Raw genomic sequence first — 25213 nt, forward strand, 5'->3', positions numbered from 1 at the left:
CCACTCCCCACGTCTTCTTAATCCCGAAATACAGGTTCTCTAGATGGCGGCTGACCTTGACTCCACGCATGCGATTTTCCCGCTTTAATTTTTTTTTGTTTTTTTTGCCCTCGACATTGAAAAAGAACACGTTTGATATTTTATTCAAAAGGGAAGAGCCGAAGTCCCGCATTGCAAAGACATGGTGATTTTAGAGGGGCGAGATTATTAATTGCATATCTCTACGCTGATAACTATTTTCAGAAAAATATTATTTTTCGAGAAATAAATGGAGCCCGAGCAAGAAGTAAAATGTCGGGAAAGGCGAAAAAATCGCCGAATTTTGCGACTAATAGGCTGTCGAATCGTGAATTATTAGAGGTGTTTCGTATGTCGATACGCAAGTATAGGATAAGAAAAGGACGACGGCGGAGGCGGGGAAATAGACAAATTAGGGCTTAGGGGAGGATGCAACAACTGGGAATGGGACACTTCTCTTTTCATTAGCTACTTCTATGTATAGGCGTCGATGAGCATGTAAATAATTCCTTGCACTGGTGATGGACCTGATAAATAAAAAATAAAAAAAAAATTGATATTCTTTTTCGGATTCAATGATGCGAATAAACGTTATTTTAGTTCTCAACGCGAGAAATTGCTAGTGTCGAAGAACGATAAGTGGTTGCCAGTCAACGTTTGTTGCCCTTTGTTCGGGGCGAGGTTCTCGGTGATTGAGAGATGTCACTAAATCCCACGGATATCAAAAGACTAACTTCGTGAAAAACACTCCTCCCCTAGCAGAGGAATTTGCTCGATTAGCTGGTGAGAAATCAGAGCGATTTCGTCTCGACGGTTTCAAAGCGGATCGAATTGAAACCAAAGCGATCGATCATGACATGTGAATGTGGTCGCGCGACGCGACGTGCGCGTCCAAAGTGTTTTGCCCCAATCTCTGCGCTTTTCCATAAAGTTAAGCCCCGGATGGAAAAACAAAGAAAAGAAAAAGCCAAACGCAACGGCCACGACCCTAGCGGAGTTTGGCTGGGTCATAGCCGTCCATAATCTTGAATTCTTCCATCCACTCCTACACAAAAAGAAATAACACGTTGTACCGTCAGAGTCCGTCAATTCTAATACATAAACGTGTTATTATTTTCTCCAACTTATACATAGAATGAAAATAAAATAAAATAAATAAAAGACGTACCCAAATAAAAATGGAGTTCTCGTCTCCGCCCACCATGCATCCGTCTTTTCTACCCGACTCCTAACGTTGCCCCGAATCCATATGATGTTGTCCAGTGTTTCTTTGATTCTCAGCCACGTTACTGCCCGAATTGCAACTTTTCTGTCGTTAGAAGACACGATGGTTCCGTGGAAACTATACTTCTCTTCCCCGTGGGATAATCTCTCGGCTATGAGTTTTAAACTTTCAAAATTGGATTTTCTAACACGATATTGAAGCCACAGATTATGTTCCGTTCATTTCGCATGCTCGTTGAATCCACATGGGTTAGTTCATAATCCAACTTGCAAGCGAAAGGGCGTGTTTAAGCATCCTACATCACTTATTTAAGTGATTTATATGTTTTTGGCGCGCGATTGTTTCCTTGAAAACTTCAGGATGGAGAAGATATTTTCCATGAAAATCATCTTCAAGGGAATCCTTTTGTTTTCGTTTGGTTGGCGGTTCTTGCCAAAAGGGGAAATCGATCTCTCCCAATATAAGCTTCTTGTTTTGAGTCATGAAAAGAAAGATTTAGGTCGATTAGTTTTTCATCATTTAAATACTAGAAAGCCGAAAAATAATTTCCTAAAAACAACTTTTCTTGAAAGAAACAGATCTCTAATATAATTGTGGACTCACTTCGTCAACAAACTTAGGATATGTTTAATTGTTTCAGTGAAAGTGTTATCTGAAAATTGGTTTTTCGGACTTTTGATTGTTTTGTTTGTCGAAAATAACCTAGTCAATAAGAAAAACTTTCCGGTCAATGAAAAATTCGTGCATAAAATTAAGAAAAATGAATTCTTAAATCTAATAGGTGAAAACACTTTACAAAATAGCTCATCTTTAATTTTTTATTTTTTATTTTTAAAAATTTACATTTTATGTTTTATACTTTTTATGTTTTGTATTTTTATTTTTTTGTTATTATGTTCTTTTCTTCTTTTTGTCTTTTTCTTCTTCCTCGGCCAGTCACTAGGCCTCGACGGCTGGCCACGGATGTCGTTCGGTGAGCTTGAGCTCGCCTACGGTCGCAGGTTGGTCATGGTAGAGGAAGAAAGAAAAATTAAAATTAAAATAAAAGAAAGAAAATAAATAAAAATAAAAAAATTTATTTTTATTTTTTTAGCATGAAATTTAAATCATTTTCCAAATATGTAATAAAAAATCATTTTTCTAATGATATCCAAACACCAGAAAAAGTTATCAATCACATATCACCAAACATAGAAAAACTAATTATTTTCTCAAAAAGTAATTTTTTGAAAAGCATTTTTCTTTTTCATGGCGTTTTCCCTCAACCAAACGCACTCTTAAGCTTTGGAATTTGAATTTTCAACAATACTAATCGATCAATTTTCTTTCCATTGATACCTCCCTTGATTCTTCTTGCCGTCGATGCACGCCAAAGCCCACGTTCAAGGCAGAGCACATCACAAGGAAAGAACAAAATAAGAAGCACCAACACATAAAACATGGTTGTGAGAATCAAAATTCATGTTTTTAACATATGTGCGTGTGTTTTTTTCTTTTTTCTTTTTTGTTTTCCTGTGTTGCACAAAGATAGCTGAAACCATTTCTCAACATGCCCTCTTTCGGATTCTTCAGCAAAATGGGTCTTCTCGAATCGATCCGAGCGAACACGATCGGTGTTGCATTGGTTCCGTTCGCGATCCCGATTTCCGGGGTCTACCTTCTCAAGAGGAGCAGATCGAGCAGATCGAAAGGTCCGTGGAAAATTCCAACTTTTTTTTTTTTGAGGGGTCGTTTTCTTACAGCATCCTAGTAAAAATAACATATATATGGATGAGCTATGGTGTTTGACCTTATTAACAAACCCTAATTTGCCCCATTCCTTGAGCTAATATAGCTTAGCTGCTGCTGTGTCGATTTCTAGTTTTAGGGTTTAGCCATCGATCATTGTATCATGCCCCTAATTAGAATTCAGACAATTCCGGGTTTTGACCGGGACAACATTGGAGACGAGACGTGGTTTCTTGGATGGAAGCGAATCGGAGTGCCGTTCAGCTGACCCTAGAGACGTGTGCTTCAATCCAAGGAGAGAGGGAAAATAATTTTGATTTGTAAATCTTCCAAACGAATGAGACATGTTTTTACGACCTTATTTTTACGCGGACTAATTCTTGCAAAACTTTATATGCCGAGACGGATCGTTGGTCTCATAGAATCGACCCGGTCCGACCATCTTCTCATGCCGATTCTAATACATCTTTCGGGATCCTTGTACGGTTTCGTGAAGGCTGCTTTGACCCGAAGAAATTCAAGGAATTCAGGCTCATCAAGAAGACCCCGATCAGCCCTAATTCCGCGAGATTCAGATTCGCTCTTCCCACCCCCACTTCGGTCTTGGGACTTCCCGTGGGGCAACACATAATTTGCAGGTGATAATAACGAAAAAAAATTAATTAGTCACGCATTCACAAAATGTTATTTTTCTCCGATCTGCGTCGAGCAGAGGAAAGGACAGAGACGGCAAAGAAGTCATTAGGCCATACACCCCCATCACTCTGGACTCTGATCTTGGCTACTTCGAATTGGTCGTGAAGGTATATACGTATCTTTATTATGATAAATCGCCAATTAAGCTACGTTAATATAGCTATTACCGCGAAAATAAATTTGCGATTTGACCAAGTTATAATGGGTTGATCTGGTGAATGGTCTAGATGTACCCAAAAGGAAGGATGTCTCACCATTTCAGGGAGATGCGTGAAGGTGACTACCTTACCGTTAAAGGACCAAAGGTACCAATCTCAATCGGTTCCATAATGCTTCAAAGTTAAGTTGTAGATGATATGTGCACGCTACTCGTTAGCTAGCTGCTTCCAATTTGATCTGAACGTGGGCCTAACTGCTCATGGGATCGCTGGGCCAAACGGGCCCTGAAAGTAAACTTTTCGCGGGCTCGGCAAATTGAGTTTTAAACCGTTTGACAAATTGTCAATTTATTCGTTTCGATCAATTTTGGCTTGGAATTGCTTACGTCGACACCGATCGCTCTATGTGACACGATTGACGCCGACGTGAAATTTTTTGAGAATTTTTTAACCTTTTACTAATTTTTTTTCTCCTTTTCTTTTTATTGTTAAGGTCCGACTTGGGGTTGACCCTTGCCAGCCGCCGACGCAAGGACTTGCCCAGTGACCGGTTGCCAACAATCCGCTCTTAACAATAAAAAAGAAGAAAAATTAAAAAAATTAGAAATTCTCTAAAATTTTTCATGTCACTGTCGACCGTGCCATGTAGGAATGCCGACGTCCACGTTAGTAACTTCCTATCAAAATTGGTCGAAATGACTAAATTGACAAATTAGGAAAATATTTATGACTCAATTAACACAATTAAAATGTTCAGAACTGAATTGATCAGAGTAAAATAAATTTTACGAGCTTTTGGGTGATTTCCCCGACTATGAAGCTCAACCTATCGCGACTGGCGAGCCTGGGCGACAAGTTAAGCCTAACTTCAAAACGTAACATTTTCTGCTTCTCATCTCATCTCATCCGAAGGGACGATTCAAGTATAAGCCCAATCAAGCTCGTGCGTTCGGGATGCTCGCCGGAGGCTCTGGCATCACCCCCATTTTCCAGGCAATGCTTCCATATCCTCGTCATCTCCTGAATTTTTTTTTTTTTTTTATCATTTATCGTCCTTTTTTTTTTTTACCTTTTATATTTCATAGCAGCTTATTCGCGCGATATTGGAAAACCCAAAGGACAAGACAAAAGCGTGCCTCATTTACGCCAATGTTACCGTCCACGACATACTCTTGAAGGTACGCATATAATTCTTCTCGCTTTTACCATTTAGAAAAATGAATAAACAAGAAATATTTTCATCATTCGAAAAAAAAAAAGATTGAGCATAAATTATGATTGATGATAAAATTACTTTTCTACTGGCCGATTATTCTCAAGAGATATAAATGATTATTTTTATGAAAATATTTATCAAATTATTTATTTTTCGTGAAACGGACGGCAGCTTATATCTCATTCATCGCCTCTCTTCCTAATCGATTACATCTCGATTTGCATCCCGATGGCTTACTACATTATTCGTAGGAAGAACTGGACGCCTTTGCCAAGAAATTTGCCAACCGTTTCGAGGTGTACTATGTTCTTAGTCGGGTCGGTGATGGAAAATCTCAAGTGGCTTTCTAAATCTTCGCTTTAACACAACAAATACATCGAGCATGTACAACGGTCGTCATGCACTGTCTATGCTGGGATCGTCGGCCCCGGAAAATTAACCTTGCCGTTAATCGATCTTCGCCATTATTTTTCAGCCTCCCGAGAATTGGAATGGTGGAGGCGGGTATGTGACGAAGGAGATGATCCGAAGCCGCCGCCCACCACCGGCTTCCGATATTCGGGTTAACATCTATGTTCGCCGTGTTTTTGTAATTCATTTTATGGGGGAAAATTGTCTCTTTCGGCTATATTTGTTTAGTGAAAAATGAACAGCTTGAAAAATAAAGAAACTATTTTCGGTGTTCAAGAAAATAATCTAAGACATAGATAATATTCAATAATGGAAACATGTCTCGTTGGTTAATTATTTCAAGAGATACAAACGATCGTGAAAAATATTATCCGGATCATTCATTTGACTCGGAAAAATGCACTTTCTCAAGAATTTGAGAAGTCTTTAGTTTTCCAAACTAATCAATGATTCGGTCCACTTAAATTATTTTTATGATATGTCACTATATAATGTTGCAGATACTAAGGTGTGGTCCTCCGCCCATGAACAAGGCGATGGCTGGTCATCTCAGCGGGCTTGGTTACACGCAAGACATGCAATTTGAGTTCTAATCCAGTATAGTCGTTTAAAGAGAAAAAGACAACACTTTTCTTCGTTGAAGTATTGACCTACATTATTTTAATATGTATTTTCACGATAGATGACTATCGTGAATTTAATATCCGTGCGAGTTTAAAGTCAGATATTTATTTTTATAATAATCTTAGTTTTTCAAGAACACGGTAAATGAAAAGTGAATGGGTCATATAATGCTGACGTGTTATTTCGAAATGCTTATCGAAATTTCACAAAAATAAATCCCGAAACATTAATGAACTTTTTTTTCTTAAAAATTTGGAAAGGCCGGCCAAATCCGGGTCGACTGGATCCGGTCCAATCTGTTCCGACCCGCTCGTTTTCGGGGAAGGCCGAGAGCTGGATCATATTGGGAAGTCGAGTTCTATCGCCGTCCATTCGGCATTGCGTCAATCGAGTTCTTCCAAGGTGGATACCGCCCAAGGCCCAAGCAGCGGGAGTTCGGTGCGCTTTTCCGGTCAAAACTCGCCGAGGCTGATCGGCGATCGCACCTCCACCTCCGCCGTCCGCAGCCACCTTGGTCGTCCTCCCAGTCAACTCTATTCCTCGTCCCGCCCCGCCCCGCGCCTTCTTGTGGCGTCATTTTTTCCTCCCGCGCTATAACGACGGCAAGGATTCATACGAACGAGAATTAGGCGAAGCAACGTAGAAGGATCGCCAGCGATTCGAACACTCATCCAGCTTCAATCTGCGCGAGATTAAGCTCAACATATGGCCGGAGCCGCCCTCCCTACGGCGGAGCTGACCACCAGTGGCCGCCCGATCCTCCTCCCCAACGAGATCGAGTGCTCTCTCCTCTCCAACGTCGAGCTCGAACCTGAAGGTTCGCCGCCGCTTAGCTCCTCCATTCACCTCAGGTCGTCCTTCTTGATCCTCACGACTCACCGCCTCATCTTCGTCTCCGACTCCTCCGCTGCCGCTGCCAACACCGCCTCCTATGTCCCCCTCGCGTCCGTCACGCACATATTCTTGCTGAAGAAATCGATCAAGTCGATGTTTGGGTCGCCGCGGCTCAAGGTCCAGTTGTCTGTAGGCTCGGACGGGCGAGTGGGCGGCATGGGGACGAGGTCGATCGTGGCGACGCTGGTGATGAGAGGGAAGGATGACGTGGAGGCGTTTGTGGACAAATTCAGGCAGAATTGGGGCGCGAGGGTCTGGGAGAGAGAGAAGGAGAGTGAGAGCGCGAGTTCAGGGTCGAGTTTGGTTGTGGAGTCGAGTGCCAGTTCGAGCGGGTTTGATTCGAGAGGAATGAGAGTGGTTGGGGTCGCGGGGATACTGAGGAGAGAACAGGAGATGTGGGAGAGCACTGATAAGAGCTTGCAGGATGCTTTCCAGGACTTGAATGCCCTCATGGTAATGTAATATCTATAAATTCGAGTTGTTTGATTGACATTGCTAAGAACTATTTAGGACGGGTAGGTTGGGGGGGAGAAGATTTAGATTCTCAGCATTGTGGTCTAGTTTGATTGCTTGATCGATTCCTACACCGAAATGGTAAAATATCGACGTGATTATTTGGGATGGAATAATTGAGGTTGTCCTGGACTTATTGGGAGAAGGATATGCAGCAGTTAAAGAGTTCGATTTCTCTGTCCTTGTTTGGCACATTTGGATTTTCTTTCAGAAATTGTTCATTGGACCCTTTTGGTTTGAACTAATCTGCTCTAAGGTGTAATGATTTGAGGGAATTGCCTTTTTTTATGCTTATGTTGACTAGCATAACATTTTGCAAAAGGCGTTGCTTTAAGATGAGAAAACTGAAAGCATAAAAGACTCAATTTTAAGCTTACTATCCATGTAACCGTGCTGCCGAAAAAGCCTGAAGAAAGAGGAAATCCTGGGCAGATGGACTTCTCCTTTTCTATGGCAAACAGCAGCTATGACTGTCTTGTCTGTTCTATAGCTCTTCTGCTATCAATGAGTGGATTACACTGAGGGTTCCATATTCTTATTTCAATGTTGTTGTGTGTGCCTGCAGAGTAAAGCAAAAGAGATGGTGATGCTTGCTGAGAAAATGAGGTTGAAACTTTTATCTGGCCCATCTCAAGCTGGATCATCAAATGATGAGGAATTAGGTTCAAAAGAAGAAATGCAGGATTGGTTGTTGAGTGTTGGTATTGTTTCTCCAGTTACAAAAGAGTCGGCCGGTGCTTTGTATCACCAGCAACTATCCCGGCAGGTCCTCTTCTCTTGCCATTTACTTAAAAATTTTCTTATTGATTGTTTTCATCTGTAACACTGCTGAGCAGGACTTGGGACGTGTACTTAAAAATAGAACTCCTGGCTTTTGGTTGCCATTTAAATAGTAAATGTGTTGATTCTATATCTTTGTCCCAACATGACAGTGTAAAATAGGGTTGCGGTCAATACTTATTTAGTGTAATGCTTTCACAACAGTGGTTAAAAAAAGTATTTGTATAATAAAGTTGACAGCGGTGCATATTTTATCCTATCGAGTGTTAGCATGGGAGTGCATACATCTAACAGGAGCTTCGTATTTTTCATACGATTCCTGGTTTTTGTGCAATGTAGACCTCCTAGAAATTGGAACATCTGAAGAGTGCATGGGAAGAGATATTATTAATATGCTTTTTGCTGGATAGCTGCTGTAGTTGTTTCTGGGTCAAATCTCGCTATTGTGTTTGATATGTGGTTATTGTTTGAATAACGGCATGTTCAGTGTTTATCCTCCTGTGTATATAGGGGAAAATTAATGTATACCTTCTGTAGCAGTTTATTTAGTAGGTACAGCGGGTCTACACCTTCTACTGCAGCATCATGTCATCTAAGTGAGATAACATCGATAAGCTTTTCAGCTTCCTGCCTGTGGAACACTCATAAAATGATCACGTAAATGTACCGTAAATTTGGAATAGGATGACATGCTGTGGGACGTGAGTAAGCATTCTTTATGGATGTATGAGGCTGAGCGTTTGATGTGATATTAGAGAACAGGATGAACTACTCTTTGAAAGGATTAAAGCATTGAAAAGGATACACCTAAAGGTAGAAATTATGGAGGTGTTTCATCTCTATTCTATGCATGTGGAGATCCCAATGATCAATGGCTGGAGTTGGGGAAAAAACTTAACTGCTTGTTTCAAAGCTTTTTCCTTAAGGACTTTGCTGGTATATGCTTCGTGAATTACAATCTGAGGGTGTGCATTCCAGTTCATGAGGAATTTGCTCCATTTTCTACTTCTTGTCTTATAGAGCCTGATTTCCTTGCTTCTTTTTGTGTTGCCTTGTTGGCCTTAGATGATGAGATGCATACTGTTACAAAGCACTTATGGTGGAATTATTCACCATTTGCTCCTTTTAGCAGTTGTGGAGTTATTTTATACTGAAGCTTGTCTCTAATACACCGGCTTAATATGTTCCAAATTCTAAAAAATGGACTGCTTGTGTCATTCCATTTGTACTATGTGATTATTTGTATTATAATCTTAGATTCTTGGTCCTTTTTCCTTTTTTTTTTTTAACAAAAGGTTAATTATTCTTTTTTGGCTCTTAGTTAGCAGATTTTGTGAAGATTCCTCTTGAGAGGTCTGGAGGAATGATTAATCTTATAGACATGTACTGCCTTTTTAACCGGGCTCGGGGCACAGAACTGATCTCTCCAGAGGATCTGTTGCGAGCATGTTCCCTGTGGGAGAAGTTTGATGTGTAAGACATTTTCCATCTACTCGAGTAATGTCAGTATAATTATTATTTCTTTTGAGGTGGCCTGATTTTTTATATATACTAATGGAGCTGTCCCCTCTCTCAGTCCTGTAATGCTTCGGAAGTTTGATAGTGGAGTAATGATTATCCAGAATAAGTCCCACAGCGATGAAGAGGTGATCTTTCACTTCCTTCTAATCTATGAAGGTGTTGATTGAGTTTACTTTGGGGAGAAGTGCCCCATGTTCTGTTGTCTGTATTCAGTTTAAACTGGCGAGATGAAATGTTGTTATGCTTGTAGCTGCTATATAAGTTTGGCTTTGGGAACTGCATTATGGACTGTGGTTTTCATAGATATGCCTCTTGCTCATGCTCTCTAGGCAGTAGACACCCTCTCTAAGAGAGAGAATTTTATAGTTTGAGGCAAGAGGCTGCCAAACTTGTCATGATAAAGAGTTGTCCAATATCCAATGATGAATGTGGGATATGTACGTCTCCTTTGACAGAAGGAACTACTGAGGCATGTGGGCTATTTGGTTTATATTGCCCATGTAAGAAATAGTACCCTAATTACTTATATCCAACTTTGCCTGATAATAACTGAGGGATGCTGTTTATAGGTTTTTGCTAGAATCAAGTTGCTCATTACACGGCCTGACGCCCTTCAGATGGGTGTAAGTGCTGGTGATGCTGCCATGACCCTAGGAATTGCTCCAGCAATGGCCAAGGAGCACCTCTTAACTGCTGAGAGCCGAGGTATGTGGCTTATAGAGAGATAAAAAAAAAAATGTTGAAATGGCTGGAGTGCTATTGCAACAAGCATTCTTACATTGCTTTGCTCTTTGGCAGGTTTACTATGCCGGGACATAAGCCCTGATGGCTTTCGTTTCTACATTAATTTATTTCCTGAGATTCGTACAGATGACATATACCTGTGAGTAAAAAATCTTCTTAATAACAATTGTCATCCTACTTTGCTATGGCTTGATAATGATATCTGGTCTTTGGTTTTTCTTGTGCAGCACACTCCTTTAGAGAAATTTTGATTTGCAGATAACCATATGAAATAATTTCCTTAGACCATGCATGTTCTTTGTACAGAATTAAAAATTGGTTGTTTAACTATTTGTGCTAAGACACTACTCATTCAAGAAATTGAAGGTGTTCTTGCCAAAAAGGAAAATACTATTGTCACGGAGCATTTTCATACTTGGGATAATTGCTATCTCTTAAGTTCTTCCCAATGAACTGCAAGTGCAAAGTATGGAAGACTCTTTGTTGCCCTTCAGGGTCCTAATTCATAAATTATTTATTTGCCGTCATAGTTTAGAAATTATTTCTTTGCCTAGCAGTTTAGTTCTTGAGCCATTAGGCTTCCTCAGATATCTTATAAAATGAGGAATAATATTCAAATAGACTTATGATAATTATGTTTAAGACAGTCTTTTGGACTATTTATGCATATACCACAAACTGGGTTTTAGTCGCCAGTCATTTTATATAAACATTCTGTGCCATCTCTGTTTACCTCGCATTTCATATCGATGAATAGTGGCTCTTGGATCTGCTATACTGTAGCTGTTGGGAAAGGACCTTTAAAATGATGAAAGACTGCTGCCATGTTTACCAATAGATAGGACATATCATGTGACTGTACAAGATTTAAAGAGTGTTGTATGGATCGTTTGTTCAATTGTTGCTCGGAAGATGTCTTCGAGAGGGGTCCATGGATGAATCTGTGTACTAGACATCTCATCTCATTCTTAGATGGTACATCCATAAGTTTGAAAGCGCTGTCCATGAGCTCATCCAGTATGAGAGTAAATATATATAGACAGTTGCGATCGCAAATCGAGTTAGATGCTATGGTTGTTGCATATGGTTTTCCCAACCACATACATCTATTAGCTATGGTTTTCCTTCGCAGAGTGAAAGATCAGGGAATCTACGCTACATGGATCAAGTGTGCATCTTCTCCTTCTAGGCAAGACACACTTCTTTATCTCTTTGATATTAGGCGGAACTGAATATGATATCCAACTAGGATTTGCAACAAACTTCATAGAAATGAGGTTGCAATTGTTGTGTTTTATTTTACTCGCTAAGGTCTTATGTCGGTGTTTCTCCTTACACAGGTTGCAATGAGATAGACGCCTTCTGGTTCCTTTAACTTTGTTGCGAACAAATCTCACTTCTGCTGACACCGAAGAGGGCATCCCTACATTTCTTAAGGGCCGTGCTTCGATCTTTTGATCAATCTTTCATGGTGCAAAACAATTGGAGTGAGATTGACTGTTGAGGCATAAGCTTGGTCCGTATTTGGGAGACTGACGAGAGACGAAGACTTATGGAGTTCTAAGTCGTGAGGTTTATCTTCTTTCATCCTCACGAATTGTCGTTAGGATAGATCTAGTCAAAATGGGGGTCCTTAGTCCTTGCGATTTCTGCGACGAGACGAAGGATTCAGGGGATTGCCACCGACTTGCCATGAGATAGCAATGCCCCATTCTTTCCCAGCTGCAGGTTCTTGTTTCTAGCATCATTTATAGATTGGCGAGCTCCTCCCTTCCCCTTGTGCCTTAACCTTTTGTTCTTGTGAGATCGGTACGGTATATCCCCGAACAAAAGCCCGAGGCATCCATCTTATTTATTTTCATAAATCAAAGAGCGTTGTTCAAATGCTTCGCAGGTACACGTACCGCCGTCGCAGGCAGCTCTAGATAGAAGATTCATACGATAGCGCACACGTCAAAGATAACAAACACGTCTGCTCATCAGTCGGACTGAAAGCCATTACGGCTTTATTCCAAGCAATAAAGATCGTAAACAAAGTGATGTGGATCTACTCCCATTCGTTTCTCCCAAATCTTGGACGCCCCTCAGAGCTTCGCCCGGGCCATTGTCTGGCCCGATCTGATCGGGAGCCCTAACTCGACCCAATACGGGTCGTTCCCACCAAGACCCCTGAAGAACTTGTCGACCATTTCATCGGTGACCAACTCCAGCTTTGGCGGGTCCCACTGCACTCGTCAAGATAAACAAGGGGGAACTTTAGGAAAATTAAGAATATGTACAGATAATTTTTCTACTTTTCTAACTTCGTTCGGCTTTTCTTTAAACTTTGAACGCTCAGGATGTCCGAAATTATTTTCCAACAATTTAAAAAGTTTTGAATTTATAAGGCATAATTTGCTAATCCTGATGATTGTATACCTGGGGCTTTTTGTCCTTGTCAAATAGCATCGCTCTTGAACCCTGAAAAACATGGATTTCATCGTCCACGGTCAGGACATTACACACACATATACACACGTGTGCCTATATATATATGTGTATGTATAGAAGGAATAACAAAAATTAATTCAAGAAGGGACCTCATAGAAATCTCGATGCATGGACCGGCGCAACATATGGCAGGAAATTGCGTAATCACGAGTCAGACATTGTTCGATAGTTTCTGCGCGTCCTTCTCTCATCTGGGGTGGCAAATTTGATGACGTCAATAAATTTTTCCTAACTCACTCAGTTCATGGTCACTTGTACATTATAATGCAAAAAAAAAGAAAAAAAAAAGAACAATTTGTCGCGCATGAAAATCAAGGAAGTAAAGGAAAAAAAAGTGATGGGCATTCAATTACGCACCGATTTCAGAGTTATTTTGAGGCTTGTTGGGGAGGCTGATTTCATCGACCTTATAGCATCTTTGATCCATTTCTTTTCTCCATCATTCTCAACCTCATTTTCCTGCACAACCAACAAAAAAAAAAAAAAAAACAAGGAGATAAAAAAAGACATAAGTCGAGTGGTTTAGTAAAAACGAAGCGCAAAATCGCACGGAAATTATTCGCTTTTTCGCTTGGGTTGTTTACCAACGATGATAATATCTCTTCGACGGTGGGTTTCGAGAAGCATCTGTTGATAATCTCCAATCTAGCATCGCCAAACAACCAATGTCAATTGAGCGGACAAATTTTCGATGCCTTTTTTTTTTTTCTTTTCGTTTGATCGATTTAGTAAAATGACAATCGAGTACGATGCCGAGCAACTGTATTGAAATTTTTCGGAAGCTACACCAATTTAATTACCTCCTGAAACTGCTGTTTTCCTTGAGATTTGGTTTTTGAGCGAATCTGTTTAATAAATCGGAAATGGTCGACTTCTTAAGAGGCCCTTCCTCGCATAGGCTCTTTTCCAGCAACGGAAGGTCCTGAAACAAACTCAAAAAATTATTATTATTATTATTTTTTGGGATAATCACACAAATGGTCCTTGAACTATGATCAAATATCTAATGTGGTCCCTGAATTTTAATTTTACCAATATGGTCCATGAACTTTTGGAACATGTTTAACTTGATTCATGAATTACGGAAAGATGTTCAATGTAGTACTTTCATTAGTTCAAGTACGGGGATGACTTCGTACATTTTCTTATAGTTTAGGGAATAAGTTGAACATGCTCCAAAAGTTCGGGGATCACTTGAACAAATTGAAATTTTATGGATTATATTGCACATTGGATTAAAGTTTAGGGACCATTTTTGTCAAATTAAAAGTTCAGGGATCACCTTGCATATTGGGCCAAAGTTTAGGGATCATTTGTGTCATTTTCACTTTTTTTCTTATTCGAAATGTAAGTAACAATAACGATAGAGAGATGATAATTAGAGGAAAAAGGTAAAATCTATGAAGAATTAGGGGTGATCGGTTTCCGATCCGATCTGGTTCCGTTCCCCTTAAGAACGGGGGACCGGACCGGTGATCCCGGTTCCCATTTGTGGAACTGGGGATCGGATGGCTACCCCGGGAACCGGGAACTAATAACACGACAAATTTCTGAATGTGCCCAAGACAGAGAGTATCTTTTCCTTTTCTAGGATTCATTGTTATTTTTTTACTCTGGTTTTAGCTTCTTGGATGTGATTTAATTACTCATCAAGATTTTACCATTCTTAGTGACAGAAGAAGGCAATCACAAAACAACAAAAGAAAGAAGCAAACACTAAACAATAAATATTATGGTTACATTTTTTTTTTTAAAATTCGATCGGTTCGATTTGGGCGGTCCGATCGGGTCTTATGTCCCTGGAACCGAGAATCACACCGCTCGGCCATCGGTTCCAATATTAAGAACCGGGAACCGGACCACCGATTTGATCGGGTCCGGGCTGTTCCCGATTCGGGGGATCCGATTTGCTCACCCCTATCAAGAATACAATAATTACTCAGAGTAAAATAGCCCATGCAGATAAATGAAAAATTACCTTGGAGAGCACAAAATGAGATGCGAGACCACAAGCAAGCATCTCGCCGCCGTCCAGGCGCGCGCCGGTGAGCGCCAGATATTCTCCTACGGCATTCAACCTTCCACGATGTGATTCGCAAACGATAGGACTCGAAAAAGAGAAATTTAAGTTCGTTTGCTGCGCGTTTTGGTTACGGATTGACCCGATAAGGTTGTCATGCAAAAACTATGGTCGATGTTAACATCGACGGCGATGAAATAAACCAAACGATGCGCTTACCGAAAGAGCCCGGAAGCTTAGACAGGAACTTCGATGCGCCGACATCCGGAAAGAGACCTATCGATGCTTCCGGCATTGCAAATACCTGTTCATTATCCAACAAGAATATGGTAGTTAACATAGTAAGCAAAACACGTATAGACCGGGCAATTGGCGGACCGACAGCTAGTGAGATTAATCTTGAAATAAAACTGCATTTGAAAATCGATAGCAAGGGACCGGACATTCGATACCGTGTTCTCGGTGACGACGCGGAACGCGGCGTGCATCCCGAGCCCAGCTCCGCCGCCCATCACGATCCCATCGACCAGCGCAATCTTTGACGGCATTTCAAGTCACGCGGTCGGAGAAAACATACGTACATTATATCGGGAGATTTAGATGGCCCTCGCGTAAAACGATTTAAATCTTCGACCTTAGGTCGACATGATCGATCAACTATTTGGATTACGCAAAGATAAATTGTGATTGTGAAGTGATTTGAACTGACCACAGGTTTGGTGCAAGTGGCAATCAGATAATCCAAGATGAGCTCACTCCTGTAAAAAGCACCGGCGAAGCTCCAATGCCCTGCCCCCGATGAACAGATTACTCCCTTCACATCTCCTCCGGAACAAAACGCCTTGCCGTTTCCCTGATAAAAAGAAGTTTTGTCTCATGACATCTCTACATCTACATTAACAACAGAGTCAAAAAGCTCTTCACTTTCAATCCGAAACTTTTACTGAACAGCTTCAATAGGGATCAAGCCGGTTGTGAAGATGAAAGAAGCGGTAAGCCTCGGCTTGTAAGCCCTGCCCGCAGTCTTAATGCCCATCAAACGAGTAGATCGGGTCGGGTCGGGTCGAAAAGGGTCAGACTCAAGTAGACCAGTTTAACCCGTTCTGTGAGCACGGAGTGAGCAAGCGCGAGAGAGAATAAAAAGAGAGCCACAGAGATGGGGTGAATCTAAATAATTTATGATCCATTTACGTCCAATTTTTTACCAATTTTATTAAATACAACTAATCCACGTAACATCTCAACCCATCATAGATGGGTTAAGAAATCGGTTCATGATCCATTTTGACCGGTCTGCCTTCAGTCAATATGGGGGGGGGGAGGTATTGGTTCCTAAGACCGGCGGATTTGTGTGCAGTGAAATCACCACAAGATCTCGTAAACCTTTTCGACATCCGAAAGGAGGAACCACAGAGACATTTCTGTATTCACCTTTAGAGTTATGCATTCGACTGCCGGATCACATTCATACGCTTCCAAGGCCCTTGACATCTGAACCACCTGCAATTAGGAGAGGAAAAAAAAAAGAGAACGGTTTTTAACACAAAGCAATCCCATAAACGACAGCATCAAATCTTAATAACGAACGGGTCGTGGAGAACTGTCATATGACACGTCCTATGTACAGATCTCGATTGTGAAGTCATTTCTTGATTTCGCAAAGTACATAGGAAATGAATGAAGGTTCGAGAGGTCTCGATCCGTGCCGTACTCTGTAAAGAAACCCTGTCTAAACTCGAGGGAATTATCGACTCACCCAACCGGGGCGATGCCCTATGTACGGAACGGTACGAACCGTAACCAAACATTCATCTAATGACGATTATCATAGGACATCTCTTCGGCACTAAATTATCCCTGCCGCTTCCCGTTTTTGATAAATTATGGATGAGGTTGTTTGACCACATTCATAAAATATGGAGAAAAGCAGAGAGAGAGAGAGAGAGAGAGAGAGAGAGAGATTATATAACATTGTAATACTTATTGGACTCCATTATAATAAAACTGTTCATACCATTTCATAAGTGAGGCAGTTCAGTTTCGCGGGCCTGTTCAGTATCACCTTCCTCACGCTCGAGATCTCTTCGAACAAAACCTGAACTCACCAGCAGTTCTTGCATCAAGAAAATCACCCCCAAGAAAGAGACCCATAGATCCGAAAGCGTGCAAGATACGAAGCACGTGCATGGCGGAACCGGACGATACACATGTACCTGGCCGTCGTCCTCGAGGTCGAAAGAGCACCGGAAAGCCATGGCAGCAGCACTTGATTCCAGAGAGAGAGAGAGAGAGAGAGAGAGAGGGGGTATATATATACAATGGCGAGGTACAGATTAGGGTTTATCAGAAGGTCCAAATGTGGTGGTTCCTGTTCATTTAAGTCTGTCCGTATATACACAACGGCCTCAGAGCTAGGTTATTTATTGGTGTGGCTGAGAACTTACCATCAATGGTCATTTTGCTAGTGCCCCAGTTGCGCTCCCTCGTTTATTATTTCCCCCCCAAAATGCATTGCAACCCCATTCTACCTGCTGGATTCCATACTTATTTTCTCCGTTCCACGCATCAAGCTTCTATCGACCCCGTACTCTGGGAGTAAATATGAAGCATGGCCCGGTCTCGGTTCGCGCTTTGCTCCGCCTTTGATCGGAAGGAACTCTCTCGAACCGGTATCCCGAGCGGTGGGTCAAGAACATGAAGATTGTCCCTGTGCAAACTCGACTTAGAAAAGATGAATATGGATAACGTGGATCGGATGGTTGTTTTCCTTCTACCTAGTTGGAGGTGTTGCATTCCAGTTCATTTGCGGGTCACGATCTCGGAGGCGCTGCCGTCATTTTGGGTGCCATGTTCTCCGACCACCTTGGGTCGGAGGGAATTCGCTCCGACCATCTCTGATTGGTGGGTTACAAACGTGTATGCCGCCCACTTCTAGCTTTAGTTAAGACCGCATGTGGTGAATGTTCATAACTTGTATCCTAATAATTGGAGACATGGTTGGAGGAAACTATAGTTAAGTTGCATTGCATATAGGTAAGGTTTATAACTTGTGACCCACCTATAAGAAGCTCGTTTGTATCTGTTCAAGGAAGTTTTCTTTGATTAGGAATGGAGGCAAATATAACCCATGTCTATATATATATATATATAAAGGAAGTCGCCAATCCAACAGTTTGTGAGTTACGTTAGTTAGTTTTGACCATACGATCGCCCAATCAATGAGTGTTTTATGCAAAACATGCGGTGATGATGTGTGGATCTGCGGTTAAAATTGTACCATTCTTGACAATCTTATCGGAGAAGCATTTTCCATATATAGACTACCAATAAGAAAATTAATCATTGAGCAAAATGAAGTAAAAGGTAAAACTTTTCGAACTTTGCCAACTCATCGATCTTTGGGTGATTGTAAAAATAATGATATCTTGTGGGCCATAAATTCTTGAAGAAGTGGACCCCACAATAATTATTTATTATTTATTTTTTAATTTTTGTGGCTCACAAACCTTTTTGTTGATACTACAATGGGCCACATGGAATGGAGTAAGTCCTCCAATAATTGTGTCTGACAAATGGGAGTAGGGCCATAGCTGATCCGAAAATGGCAGGGAGTTAATCGTATGTCGAAAAAGGGCCTGAAAGTGTGACTCTTCATTATAAACTCCAAGGATAGAAAAAGTGACATGACTGAGAAAATTACCTAATCAGTCTCAAATATATAGTATGTCAGCCGATTTAGTCATAAAATTTTCAATTTTATCAATGCCGTGCTCGACCTTTTAACGATTTTTGGATGCATCCCCTCCAACCAATTTAGGTAGGGAAATTCTAACTTGGAGATCCATTCAATACCGATTGTCCTATGTGATTTTGACTTGCAAGCTCCATCCAAACAATGTTGTTTTGAGAAATTTCTCATATAGCAATCATATAGAAATGTATATAAGGTTCTTGAAATTATTCCTAATTTCTCGAAACGGTGTTTGCAATAAAGCGCCGATAAGATGAAGCTTCTTACAGTATAGCTAACATGGAGGCAGGAGAATCCCACGTCTCTTTGTTTCGACCAAACTAGAAGGGTGACTCTAAAATTGATGCATCAAATATAATTAGACTAAAGTTCAAGCGACTAATTCATGAGGCAGTTGTGGGTCGAAACATGCCCATAAATTACGATATAATGAGATCCCACAAAACAGAAACCATCAGATATCCAAAAGGAGCACGTGACGTCCCTCAGAGCTTCGCACGTGATCGGGTCTGACCTGACCGAATCGGGAGCTGTAAGCTAACCCAATCCTGATCGATCCCATCAAGGCTCGTGAAGAACTTGTCCACCATCTCATCGGGGATCAATTCCAGCTTCGGTGGGTCCCACTGCATTTTGTTAGGAAAAACATGAATGGATTAATTGATTAATTAATTAATATTCGCCACGAATTTGAACATGACGCGCTAATTAATCTAGATTAGAATAACGTTACCTTGGCCTTTTTGTCCTTGTCAAATAGGGTCGCTCTTGAACCCTTAAAAAAAATTCCAGGTTATATAAACACATGTATAATTTGGGACAAATCGAAAATTAAAAACAGGATGAATAAATAAGATTTAATTCAAAGGGACCTCGAAGAAATCTCTATTCACGGATCCTCGCAACACGTGGCAGAAGATGGTGTATTCATGAGCAAGGCATTGCTCGAGGTTTTGTGTCCGTCCTTTTCTTATCTGTAGTCGCGAAACTTAATCTCAATTAGACTTTATTACCATGAAGTAAACCCCCGCGAAAATAATTAGATTAATCTAAAATCTCCTAATCTCCCCTATTATTACCGATTTCAAAGTTATCTTAAGACTTGTTGGGGAGGCTGATCTCATGGACTTCACAGCGCCTTCGATCCAGTTCTCGGCTCCATTATTTTTTATCTCATTTTCCTGCAAAATTTTGAAGATTAATCCACAAAGCGAGAAACGAAAAATTCGAGTGGGATTAATCGCTTTTCTCGGCGCGAAATAAATTACCGGCGACGAGAATATCTCTTCAACGGTGGGTCTCGAGAAGCACCCGTTGATGATCTCCAATCTGCTCGCCCAAAAGATTAACGCGATAATTGCGATTAATACTAGCATTTGTGGCATGAAATAGGAAGCTCGAAGAATTACCTCCTTAAAATGCTATTTTCGTTTAGATTAGGGTTGTGCGCGAATTTGTTTAATAAAGCCGAAATGGTTGATTTGCTGACGGGGGCCTCCGGACACAATGCTTTTTCCAGCCGTGGAAGCTCCCGAAACCCACAAACGATGAGCTTTTATTAGATAGATAAATAGTTTGGTTGTCTGGATTTCTAGCCAAGATAAGATTAGATAGGATGTAATATGAGATTCAAAAACTTAGTCATATCCTATCTATTGTCCGGTGAATCACAATAATAAAGTCAAATATGTTCATATCCTATGTGTTCATTATTTGGTATTTACGACATATCGATGTACGAACGGAGACATAATCTCTCTTAATTCACTACCAAATCTAGTAATAGAGAGAAAATATAATCATTTACTTTTGCGACTATGAAAAGCGTTACCGCTCTCGCTATTTTCTTTAAACTTCAACATGAACCATAAAGCTACGGAGGAGAAGGAATTTTGACTCTCTTTATGCTTTCATAGACTTTTGATGTGGACCAAAAAGCTAAGAAGGAGAAGGAGTTTCGACTCTCTCGTCATTTTCGTAGAGTTTTTTCGTGAACTAGAAAACTACAAAGGAGTCATGAAACTTCAACATGAACTAAAAATATATAGTAGAATGAGATGGAAATGCTAATTTTTTAAAGAAATTTCATTGCCTCTCGTTCTTCGAGAATTAGAAAGATCATTTTCAAGTTTGAATATGTTCATTTAAAATATGGGTTCTTCTACTTTGTTTTTTTCACTTATTTTTAAATTTTAAATCTCTTTTTATCATTCCTTTTATTCCCTTCCATCATTTCTTAGCAAATTTTAATACTATTATATTTAAACTCTGTATAGATATAGATACTAGGTGTGTGTATATATGCACACACAAACTATATATTATAAAATAGAAAGAAATTAAATAATAAATAAAAATCAGAACAGATAAAAACTAAAATTTTTTTATTTTGATTTTTCTATTTAACACTAGAATTCAACTATAAATTCAATTCAATTATTATTTTATTTTTATTATTTAAGAAGTTTGTTATTAAAAAATAGTTTTTGTAGCATGAACAATATCCACCTTTATCCGACCTTCCCCATGGGATAATTTTATCCGGGCTATATTCTCTTTATATCCCAATATATCCCGTCCCGGGCATGAACCAAGCATCGGATATGATAAATTTTATCATATTCTGACTTTTATCTTGATCAAACATAGCCTTAGGGTTTTAAAGATGAGGGTTCTACGGAGGAAATCGGTGAATTATAATACATAACTTATAATCAAATGGAATTAAGTTAAAGTACAAATTATATAGGGATAAGAGAATAAATGGTCCTTGAATTTTGGTATATTGTGTAATGTCGTCCATGAACTTTTAATTTGAATAATGTGATCCCTCAACTTTGACACAATGTGCGACATCGTCCTTAATCTTTTAATTTGTTCAACATTATCCATGAACTACACACATGTAAACGTTCAATATAGTCCCTATATCATATATATTATTTTTAAAAGTTCATGGATGATGATGAACAAATTAAAAGTTTAGGAATGACATTACAAGTTGGATCAAAATTCATGAACTGTTTGTGTCCCCCAATTATATACTATTTTTATGGAATTAGGACCAAGCTGACTGCAGAAGCTTCTAAGTGAGTCTGTGTGAAAAGAAAAGTAAGTTACCGTGGAGAGCACAAAATGAGATGCGAGACCACAAGCCAACATTTCACCTCCGTCCAGCCGTGCACCAGTAAGGGCCAAGTATTCTCCTATAGAGTTAGGAGAAATAATGTCTTGAAAATTCGAAAGCATTGACTAAAGATTTATTTCGACGACCATAAATGTCTATGAATTGAACAAAAATTGGAAAAAAAAAAAGTGCATTTGATTGTTGTGATCAACATGTACAAGAGTATGTCATCTCTCTCTCTTTAATGTGACCGATATTGAATTGTTTTCCTTAGTTAAATTTACGGATAAAACCATTCAAAATCCCAGACCAATATTTTAACGACGCATTTATCACAAACTAATTTTCAGTCAAATCCCAAAAAAACTTGTATACACGATCCAAATCTACTTTTGGGATATGACGCGAAAAAGATAAACTATCGGGGATACTAGTTTGAGATTTTTCACGAGAAGAAGTAAGTATGAGCTAAATATGTTGTGGGATATGGATTTTGAGGTTCTTCGTGAGACAGAAATTAATTTGGTATAAATGTATCATGGAGTACCGGTTTGAAATTTTTAACAGTATTAACCTTTCTTTCTAAGCATTAAAACGCGCTAAATCTGCCCTTTTTTTATCCGAGAAATTTTACCAAAAGCTCCTGGAAGCTTAGAGAGGAACTTCGATGCACCGACGTCCGGAAACAAACCTATGGATACTTCCGGCATAGCGAAGACCTGTGCGTATTTTCACAGGTCAATCAACGACATACATATGGCTCAAACTAATTGCCTGAAAAAGTTATAAGACAAGAGATTCCACACTCAATACCGTGTTCTCGGTGACCACACGAAATGTCGCTTGCATCGATAGCCCAGCTCCTCCACCCATGACAGTTCCGTCAACTAGAGCAACCTTTATCCATCAACGAATGATCGTATAAAAAGAGAAAGTAGTGAGAATTCACACTAACTACGGCACTGAAAATTAGGGATACAAAACTCATATTAGAGGCTAAACCCTAAACCCTAAGCCCTGTTTCAACACAAGCACCATCAATGGAATGTAAAGTGTAGACAGAAGTTTCTATTGGCGGCCTGCTGGATAATGACAATAATAACAACAATAGTAGTAATAAGCATCATCTTAAAGACATGAATGAAGTAGGGCCTGAGCGTGTACTTTGATGAAGTAGAGTTTTGGGACTCACCACAGGTTTTCTGTAAGTGGCCAGCAGATAATCTAAGGTGAGCTGAAGACCATAAATCCTCGTACCCAAGCTCCAATGTCCTATGATTTTTTTTTCCCCATATTTAATGGTGCATTAATTGAAAAATAAAAATAAAAGTTTAATAAAGGAGCATAAATAGTTGAAAAAAATTTGTATATACATAAAGAAAAAGAGAGAGAGAGAGAGAGAACCTGCCATGGTTGTGCAAATCACTCTCATGACATCGCCTCCAGCACAGAAGGCCCTACCACGCCCCTGATGAAAATTCTTCCATTAATGAATTAGAGAGAATGAAAAAGCATGTGACTTGTCGTTTTCACCTTCAACATTATGCAGCCAACTGCAGGATCATGTTCATATTCTTCCAATTTCCTTAACAGCTGAGAAGCCTATCATGGGGCGGAAAGGGAGAAGTTAATTGCCTCTGTTTGTGGGTGTGCAAAAAATCTAAAGAATTCAAAACAAAATAAGAATAAAACTCGTTGCGACAACTAATATTACTAAATAATCGGAGGTGAGTGGTTTTAGGTTACGTACTGATTTCATCTCAAACCCGGAACCTTCCTGTCGGAACAAATTCCTCATTTTTTTAGAACCTAAAACCTAACTTGTCACACGTTCCGGGATCTACCCAGGTTCCACCATTAACGATGGTGGTTAATCCACGACCACAACTCGTTGGAAATGGAAACTCAAACTAGTGACTTCGGATTACATACTTATTATCGGACATCGTGGAATATCGTAGAACCGCACGAAGACATATATCAAGAAAATACAAAAATTTGTTATAGGTTCTCCAATTTTTAGAATTTGGAACCTATCGTTCAAATTTTGGAACCTTGAGCAGGAAGGTTTTCCCACCGGTCTAGTTCGTTTTACCTTGAAATCATGTTCACCCCTATAAATAGCCATGATAACCACAAACCTTTTTTTTTTTTTTTAATGAGGAATCCTGTTTCTACCTCTGCATAAATTTAAGTTATTGAGAGCTGTACAGACGATCTCTCATTCAGTGGTAAGAATGTCAGAGGAAAGCAAGATAACTTTGATTCTGAGGGTCTCACTGTACTCTGAAGATTCACATGTAGCGCAGATTATGTGGTAAAAAATACACCACAAGGTCATCAAAACCAGCTTCAGAGAGAGAGAGAGAGAGAGAGATAGATATATATATGCTCTGTACTGTTTAGTACCATTTCATAAGTGAGGGAGTTCAGTTTCTTGGGCCTGTTCAGTATCACCTTCCTCACGCTCGAGCTTTCTTCGAACAAAACCTGGGGACCACCCTGGGTTTCACAGCAACCAAAAGGAGATAATGAGCCAAAGAAAGGAAGTTCGCCATACCCCTTTCCATAAAATGAAAGAAAAGGCAAGGGAATATGGGCAAAAACCCTTAAGAAAAGATTTACCGGAAGAACAAAATAGTAAGCTTGTTCTTGAAGAAGAAGAAGATAAATACATGCGTACATACATATGTGCATACACACGTATACACTTGGACGTGTAGATAGATGTACACACCTGTTCGTCGGCCTCGAGGTCGAAAGACAGACGCAAAGCCATGATACCAGGTTAATTATTGTCTGAAAAAAACCAGAAAGAGAGCTGAGAAAATCACCCAAACGGAAGAGACAAGACAAAAAAAAAAAAAAAGCAGCAGCAGAGATGGAAAGAGTGATGTATCTTCACAGGAGTATAAAACACATACACTCCGTTGAGAGCTGATCTCGTCTCACGCTCGTTTAGGGTTTCTTTGGGGGGTTGGGTGGGGGTGGTGTTTTTGAAGTCTCTTGCTTGTTTGCTTCTGTGGAAGACACAGAGGGTTTCGTTTTGGTAAGGGTGGGGTCTGAAGAATTCAATGTTCTGCAGAGGAACTGAGCTGTCAATGGCCGAGCGTTTTGCTATTCTCGGCCATCTGCTTGTGAGTACGAGCCGGCGGTCTGCTGTAAATTTGTTGCCATTTCCATGTCTACGACTCTTATCTCTCGCTTCTTCCCCAGAAACGACGACGACACGTGGGCTGCTCGGTTTAATACGGATTTGAACTTAAAGGAGTTCCTTAAAGAGCAGAGCAGACCATG

General features: G+C 40.1%; 4 protein-coding genes across 4 annotated transcripts; 2 read left to right on the plus strand and 2 right to left on the minus strand.

Annotated features, from left to right (window-relative positions):
* Window positions 1–2757: 2757 nt before the first annotated feature.
* Window positions 2758–6095, plus strand: LOC115751581 (NADH--cytochrome b5 reductase 1-like). The gene is made up of 9 exons (XM_048279069.1): window positions 2758–2923; window positions 3466–3609; window positions 3684–3774; window positions 3895–3972; window positions 4738–4818; window positions 4914–5003; window positions 5293–5358; window positions 5517–5603; window positions 5953–6095. The coding sequence occupies exons 1-9, from the start codon at window positions 2793–2795 to the stop codon at window positions 6043–6045; spliced, it is 861 nt and encodes a 286-aa protein (XP_048135026.1). The 5' UTR covers window positions 2758–2792; the 3' UTR covers window positions 6046–6095.
* A 387-nt stretch (window positions 6096–6482) lies between these two features.
* On the plus strand, window positions 6483–12422 carry LOC115728944 (vacuolar protein sorting-associated protein 36). Its single transcript, XM_048279009.1, has 9 exons — window positions 6483–7423; window positions 8049–8249; window positions 9585–9736; window positions 9840–9909; window positions 10354–10489; window positions 10583–10667; window positions 11661–11717; window positions 11869–12100; window positions 12136–12422. Exons 1-8 carry the CDS (start codon window positions 6782–6784, stop codon window positions 11876–11878), a joined length of 1353 nt encoding a protein of 450 aa, XP_048134966.1. The 5' UTR covers window positions 6483–6781; the 3' UTR covers window positions 11879–12100; window positions 12136–12422.
* A 5-nt stretch (window positions 12423–12427) lies between these two features.
* On the minus strand, window positions 12428–17382 carry LOC115751540 (3-hydroxyisobutyryl-CoA hydrolase 1-like). The gene is made up of 13 exons (XM_030689467.2): window positions 17252–17382; window positions 17053–17133; window positions 16470–16538; window positions 15748–15891; window positions 15491–15574; window positions 15258–15342; window positions 14997–15082; window positions 13819–13940; window positions 13603–13663; window positions 13376–13477; window positions 13108–13209; window positions 12947–12988; window positions 12428–12753 (listed from the first exon to the last, which is right to left on the minus strand). The coding sequence occupies exons 1-13, from the start codon at window positions 17291–17293 to the stop codon at window positions 12613–12615; spliced, it is 1161 nt and encodes a 386-aa protein (XP_030545327.1). The 5' UTR covers window positions 17294–17382; the 3' UTR covers window positions 12428–12612.
* A 1708-nt stretch (window positions 17383–19090) lies between these two features.
* LOC115728942 (3-hydroxyisobutyryl-CoA hydrolase 1-like) lies at window positions 19091–24710 on the minus strand. The gene is made up of 14 exons (XM_048279010.1): window positions 24654–24710; window positions 24326–24418; window positions 23450–23518; window positions 23321–23384; window positions 23109–23188; window positions 22730–22813; window positions 22551–22635; window positions 21912–21995; window positions 20199–20322; window positions 20058–20118; window positions 19869–19970; window positions 19662–19763; window positions 19523–19564; window positions 19091–19415 (listed from the first exon to the last, which is right to left on the minus strand). The coding sequence occupies exons 1-14, from the start codon at window positions 24693–24695 to the stop codon at window positions 19275–19277; spliced, it is 1173 nt and encodes a 390-aa protein (XP_048134967.1). The 5' UTR covers window positions 24696–24710; the 3' UTR covers window positions 19091–19274.
* Window positions 24711–25213: the final 503 nt, after the last annotated feature.

The sequence above is a fragment of the Rhodamnia argentea genome, chromosome 5, assembly GCF_020921035.1.
Source record: "Rhodamnia argentea isolate NSW1041297 chromosome 5, ASM2092103v1, whole genome shotgun sequence".
Lineage (NCBI taxonomy): Eukaryota > Viridiplantae > Streptophyta > Magnoliopsida > Myrtales > Myrtaceae > Rhodamnia > Rhodamnia argentea.

Excerpts from the sequence above, each read along its gene's own strand:
- LOC115751581 (XM_048279069.1), top strand. The coding sequence starts at position 2,793 with ATGCCCTCTTTCGGATTCTTCAGCAAAATGGGTCTTCTCGAATCGATC. Across the intron at positions 3,775-3,894 it reads ACTTCGAATTGGTCGTGAAG|ATGTACCCAAAAGGAAGGAT; the intron begins GTATATACGTAT and ends TGAATGGTCTAG. Across the intron at positions 5,604-5,952 it reads CACCGGCTTCCGATATTCGG|ATACTAAGGTGTGGTCCTCC; the intron begins GTTAACATCTAT and ends ATAATGTTGCAG.
- LOC115728944 (XM_048279009.1), top strand. The coding sequence starts at position 6,782 with ATGGCCGGAGCCGCCCTCCCTACGGCGGAGCTGACCACCAGTGGCCGC. Across the intron at positions 8,250-9,584 it reads ACCAGCAACTATCCCGGCAG|TTAGCAGATTTTGTGAAGAT; the intron begins GTCCTCTTCTCT and ends TTTGGCTCTTAG. Across the intron at positions 10,668-11,660 it reads CGTACAGATGACATATACCT|AGTGAAAGATCAGGGAATCT; the intron begins GTGAGTAAAAAA and ends TTTCCTTCGCAG.
- LOC115751540 (XM_030689467.2), bottom strand. The coding sequence starts at position 17,293 with ATGGCTTTCCGGTGCTCTTTCGACCTCGAGGACGACGGCCAG. Across the intron at positions 17,134-17,251 it reads ACCTCGAGGACGACGGCCAG|GTTTTGTTCGAAGAGATCTC; the intron begins GTACATGTGTAT and ends TGGTGAGTTCAG. Across the intron at positions 15,083-15,257 it reads TAAGCTTCCGGGCTCTTTCG|GAGAATATCTGGCGCTCACC; the intron begins GTAAGCGCATCG and ends TGAATGCCGTAG.
- LOC115728942 (XM_048279010.1), bottom strand. The coding sequence starts at position 24,695 with ATGGCTTTGCGTCTGTCTTTCGACCTCGAGGCCGACGAACAG. Across the intron at positions 22,636-22,729 it reads GTGTGGTCACCGAGAACACG|GTCTTCGCTATGCCGGAAGT; the intron begins GTATTGAGTGTG and ends AAATACGCACAG. Across the intron at positions 20,119-20,198 it reads GAAAATAGCATTTTAAGGAG|ATTGGAGATCATCAACGGGT; the intron begins GTAATTCTTCGA and ends TTGGGCGAGCAG.